This window comes from Galeopterus variegatus, unplaced genomic scaffold (assembly GCF_000696425.1).
Source record: "Galeopterus variegatus unplaced genomic scaffold, G_variegatus-3.0.2 Scaffold1169, whole genome shotgun sequence".
Taxonomy (NCBI): Eukaryota; Metazoa; Chordata; class Mammalia; order Dermoptera; family Cynocephalidae; genus Galeopterus; species Galeopterus variegatus.
In genome coordinates this window covers 424,106-430,105 of record NW_007727280.1, presented here as the reverse complement: position 1 = coordinate 430,105, position 6,000 = coordinate 424,106, and the positions used below count along the sequence as shown (strand labels likewise).

Below are 6,000 nucleotides of genomic sequence, written 5' to 3'. Positions count from 1 at the left end.
ATCATTTGTCATTAAGAAAATCTCCATCTCTTTTTAAGAAACCTAACTTACAATAAGATTACTGTAAGTTGTACTACCGAAAATATACTAACACCAAAGTTATTTCAATCAACAGTTTTGAGTTTGTCTTTAATTCCTTTTATTGTTTCTTGCTCAACAATGTTCAGTCCTCTGGCTGAAACCAAAGTGCTTTCTTAGAATCCTGTAGAAAATAACATCTTCTTGGGAGAAAACACTCTTCCCAAAAAGATATACTAAAAAAATCCAATGGTCTAGATTTCACAACTCCTTTTCTTTTTGTTTTTAAAGGTAAGCTATGTCTTTAATTTCAGAAAAATTGCTATTATACAACAAACTTTTTATTTTTTCATTCATAAAAACAGTCAACAGCATTCATAAAACAGGGTGATAGAAGAAATAAAAAGAGACATTTTTCAGATGGATTCTTTATGTTTAAGAATTGATGAGTAGGGAGCAATTTAATACAGATAGAAACAAATACAGTCCATATAAAAACCAGGATTTGAATGGGGGTGGGGAGATATATCAACCAAAATTCAGAGCTTTCATGCATGCAACTCAACATCTGAATTTTTTCCACTTAGAAATCAAACTAGGTGCTTTAATAGGTGTTCATAAAGAAGGCTACAAAAGTACTGAAAAATGTTACACTTATATATACCACCTATACCACGGGAGGGGAGAGTGGGGAGGAAGAGAGAGAAATTAGTAAGTCCCCAGCTACACCTATGCACGATTTTTCCCTTACAGAGACAGACAAAAAATAACTCTTTACAAACTCAGCTTCGAGGTACAATACCTTTCAGCTCTCAACTTGGGCATTTCCTGCTCATGCTCTTCTCAGTATAAACAAATATGTTTTATGTAGTGGAATACATACTTGAAGAATTCCTTAAAAAAGAATCACAAATTTCATTTTATATATACAACAAATTTTTAATTATGTACTGAAAATAAATTACAGGAAATAACTTTAAATGCAACAGAGGACAAAGTCACAATAAACATTCCCATTGAATTCCCGTGGGGGGTGAAACTGCAGTGCTCAAGGAAGATAAATATCACAAAGATATCAAAAACTTCAAATTATCTATGCATTCACACACTGACATGAGCCACAAACATTCCTTTCACAGGGACTATATACTTATTAGCCTACCACAGAACCAGATTTTGTCATAAACTACAAAACCTTTCATACAAAATCGTATTTATATATTTATAATTCATATACATGCCCTATCTGTGACTTTAGAAAATAAAAGCTACACACTGTACAGACACTCTGAACTCATAGCTGTAGGCAACATTTTTGGATGGAATTTCTCCCCCAATAAAATTAATGGCATATTTTATATACATGAAGGCTAAACTGCAAAAAGACAGTTCAGTTTCCCAGATATGCATCTCCTTTTAGGGCAGGTTTATAAATTTAAAAAGGCAAGACAAATGTACACCTCAGAATTACTTTCTTAGCTAAAAGAGTTGTCGTGTAAGTTCTGTGAAGTTTCTGATACGTGCATTTATGTAATACTGGTGCTGAAGGCAATAAAGCAATATATACTTTTAATGTAGTGGCTCAATAAAGGCTTCATTGTCATTCCAATCTGATTCTTGATACAGTGATTCATAACTTCTCTAAAAATTAAAATTCCAATGGGACACTGTGTTAAAGAGATTTTAAATAGATTTCTTAAAATATTTCCCTGAAATATCCTTTCACATAAGACAAATTTCACTAACATTAGATTAAGTAAAAAGGAAAAAAAGAATTAAACGTGGCACAAATGTGCATGATACACTAATGCTCCTCAGCCAATCCCCATGTCTCAGGAGCCAATAAAAGAATGCTTAAAACCAACAAACAATTTTCACACTCTGTGGCAGCCATCTGTGAAGCCAGTTATACTAAACTACTTCTACAGTTGATTGTAAACTTTGGTTTATTTTTATTTGAGTTCTCATTGTACAGCAAGCATGAAAAAAAGGGAGAGTGGAGTCCATGAGGAGATGAACTGTCAGTCTGTCTTTAATCTGGCATGATGAGACACCTGGTCAGTCAGGCCTGCTTTGATAGAGTTTGTTACAGACTGCCTTATGTTTTCCTCCATCAAATTATCACTCAGGGGCTTCAATACCTGTGGTATGAGAAATGTGCAAAACAAACAAAAACATGAGGTAAAAAAAGAGTTACATATAAAAATAGATATAAAAATTCAATTCAAAGCAATGATGAAAATAACCAGGAATATGGGAAATAAAAAGATGCTTCTCCCAAAAAGAAATTTATGATGCTACAAATAATGCAGTTAGTTAGTTAAAATTACTTTCCTCTTATGCAAACCATTTACAATTCCTATGAGATGGATGTGCAATTCCATACCCTATATGCAGCATCAAATCTGGTATGTATACAGCATTTATGCAGACCGGCCCAGACGGTCCTGCTTATTGTCCTAAATGTATAAGTGTGAACACTTCAGATAGAGAAAAAAGTTAAAAATACTGTCTAATTTTTCTTCTTGTTATTGTTGGATGACAGTCTCTGTCGCTGTGCTGATGAAAGAGCACGATGAATCATTCGACGTCTAGTAACTTCAAACAGTTTGGAAAACACCTAAAACATGGAGTAATTCGTTAGGAAAATGACTCAGAGTGCCTTGAAGCTAAAGAGTTTAAGACTACAAGAATTTGAGACTTTGTAGGTTTCTCACCTTCCTGGGACTCCTCTGAAGCAAAAGAAAAGAGAAATGCAAATAAATTTAGACAAGGTTTGTTGACACAGCACAGATCTTCTCTGACTAGTGATCCACCTTACCTCAACTATTCTGAAAATAATTTTCCATTTAATTGTTTTGTAATAATGGCATCTCTAAAATCCTACAATCATTGCTGTACAAAAGATGAATATATTCAAAAGAAGACATTGCACAGATATTGTAATTCATGTTGCAGAAAATTAGTAATGGTCCAAAACTTTAAAGTAGATCATATTTTTTTAAAAGTGAGATTGTGATAGCTTTTACTCCATCTTCTATTAGAAGACATCAAAGGAACACAAAGTGGTAAGGTTTAAGAGATAAACATCTAAATTTAAGAAATATCCAAACACAAACTTCCAAATTAGATCTGAATGAATAGAGCATTTCTCTAAAAGTAAATAAAATCCAAATTAATATAGTGGGTCACCTTAAAAAATACTAATGACATTATTACAAGAAAAGTCAAAATCCAATCAACTTTCTTCAAAAAATGGTCTACTTCTTCAGTCTTTGAGTTTATAGCCCAAACATGGACCTACATATCCTAAATCTTTCAATAAGCTCAACACTTCACCGGCACAGAAACGGCATCTGAAAATGCCTAATACATCGTTCATCAGTAATAACTGCAGCTTTCACTCTGGTCCTTGACATGATGTTCAAGTATTTCATGATGATCATTTTAATGACATCCTTAAGTGGAATTTTCTGTACACGGACAATTCCAGCACATAGGTGGCAGATACGTAAAATGGCTTTCCTTAGTAGATACTTGCTGGGCAAGAGTTCACCGTCTGGCTTTAAATTCTGGTTTGAGGTAAAAGATTATGATTAAAGTTGGTTCTCTGCTTCTGGTGCTTTGCTTTGTTCATTAGTATTTCCATTGTTCAGAGGTCAAAGTTTCTTTGGTAAGAAATTCCTATAGGATTATTTCTTGTAGTACATCTGTAAGTCATCACTATCTTCATGGAAGGCACTGAAGACCTGTCTACCATACAATATTTCTCCTGCATTGCTTCTTACCAATATTACTAAGAAAATTCTTTTGCTTTCCAGAAGCACTGCACTTCCAAACTTCTTTTCCTTACCTTCAAAGTTGGCCATTGATTATATTTTCTTTACTCAGAAGAAGATTTTACTGAAAGAGACTCTGGCCCTGCCCACTGTCTGGTATAATCAAGCCCACAATTAAGAAAATATCCAAAGGATATTACAGATTTAGGCTAATCAAAGTGCAATATAATTATGACTTTAAAGAAAAAAAGCTCTTCAATTCATACAGATTCTACATCAAGCAAAACAGAAAACATCCTTTTGACATTCCTCATATAAAGGAAAAGTAGGTATGCAAACACTGTGGGGGGTAGGGAAGAGGAGGAATCACAAGGAAAATGAGATTAGTCACTGAAAAACCAAAAGATAGATACCAACCTGTTCCCATAGTGTTTCAGCAATCTGATCAATCATTGTTCCAATTTCTCTGAACTCCCCAGAGTATTTAACATATGCCCAAGTACAAAGAGACGTCAGTGCTAACCCCATGATAAGGTTACACAAGACAGCTATAGAGTTTAGGCCAATGAGGCCAGTCAGTCCTGAGATTATATACATAACAAACATGACTGCAAACAGTGTGGCAGGGGTACGAGCAGCATAAAAGATATTTTTGCCATCATTGTGCTTTATAAAATTTGCATAGGTTTCTTCAATTTCAGCTTCGAGCTGGTCCTGATAACGACGGCAGAACTCTTCTCCACCCATTTTTTTTACAGAACGAAACTGTTTCATCGCCACTTCCTTAAGATCCAGGTGTTTTCGCTCCAGATCGGAAGGTGCAATGTAAGGTTTGTCCCCACCACATACCTGTACAGACAAAATTATAGTAGGACAGATTACAAGCTAGAAGTAATGAGCACCTGAAAGAAGTTTGCTGCTCATAGTTTTTAGTCTCATAAAATCAAACCACTTACATGTTTTTTTTTTAACTGATTCAAGCAAAATAATTTTCCAAATATGACTAATACCAGTAAAACTGAAGACCAAGAAAAAACAAAAACAAAACAACCCAACACTGCACTATGTACCTGACTTCACTTGACCCTCAACAACATACCATAATAGTAAAAAAGATTGCTGTTAAGAGAGTGGATAAAAGATAACACACTAAAAGGATATCTTAATGTTGGAGCAAGCAGAAACTGCTATCGTACTTCAGCTAATGTTACAGCAGAGGCTACTAATAACAGCACTCTGTATCATGCGTCAGAAAATATTTCAGTAGAGTTTACATAAATAACTCATCATCTTAATTCTGCACTCTAACCATGTGAATTATTTTCTTACAGCTTATTTCCAGCAGAGATCATAAAGGAGAATTAGGAAATGATGTAATGTGACAATACGTAAGAGCGCAAATCAGCTCAATTATCTTAAATATAAAAATCTTCCATCCCACTCTAGCATCAAATTTAAATTTTAGTTACAAACCTGTTCCATACTTTTGCAATAGGTATCTCTTGCTCCTGCTACTGCAGCAAGATTATTAGCTTCAGCTGTTGCCTAAAAATATAAGATTAAATGTACCATTACTATGCCGAAAAAAACCCTATTAGTCTATAAGTTATGATTAACAAAATAAATTATATACAATGAACAAGTCTGAAAATAAACCAGAGAAAATGTCAACTTCAGTATTCTTTCTTACAGAAGGGAACATCAGTATAAAGGATATGGTAAATTGTAATAGGACTGACTGCCAAATTTTATTTTGCTTAGGTTCATGTTAAAATGGGTTTGTAGAAAATACCACACATGCTCAGGAAATGGATAGAGATAAACAGGAACAACCCTGAAATGTGCTGAGTCCTCAGAGGTAAGGAATCAAAAATTAACCATACAGTTCTCTGTCTCATAATCAATATTACAAAGAGACATTTTCAAACCCACACAACTGTTTACTGCATGAATTTTATTAGAAAATACCATTACTCCACTATAAAACTGAGAAATTGTCCAAACAAAGTAGTAAACCTTAAAAAATATTAACCAGATTAAAATAACATTGTCCCAAAAGAACACCATTAAACAACGGGAAAAAGAGAGAAAGCCAATATTCACTAAAGCAGCTCTAAATCATTAATACCAAATAAAAATAAGCCTTATTTCAAACAACATTCACTGTCAAAGGCTCAGACAACAGAGTCGAAATTAAGCCTTC

The 6,000-nt window shown here is 34.0% G+C and overlaps 1 protein-coding gene across 2 annotated transcripts in view; it reads right to left on the bottom strand.

Annotated features, from left to right (window-relative positions):
• Positions 1-430: 430 nt before the first annotated feature.
• The window catches only part of ATL2 (atlastin GTPase 2), a 63,264-nt gene continuing 57,694 nt past the window's right edge, over positions 431-6,000 (bottom strand). The window contains exons 11-14 of one of the 2 annotated variants that reach the window (XM_008575297.1): positions 5,271-5,342; positions 4,215-4,646; positions 2,736-2,750; positions 2,067-2,638 (exon numbers count right to left, since the gene is read on the bottom strand). In XM_008575297.1, the coding sequence (XP_008573519.1) occupies positions 2,531-2,638; positions 2,736-2,750; positions 4,215-4,646; positions 5,271-5,342 (627 nt within the window). In that variant the 3' untranslated portion in view covers positions 2,067-2,530. Of the gene's footprint in view, positions 2,639-2,735; positions 2,751-4,214; positions 4,647-5,270; positions 5,343-6,000 lie in introns of both variants that reach the window. The other variant, XM_008575298.1, reaches the window with a different exon arrangement.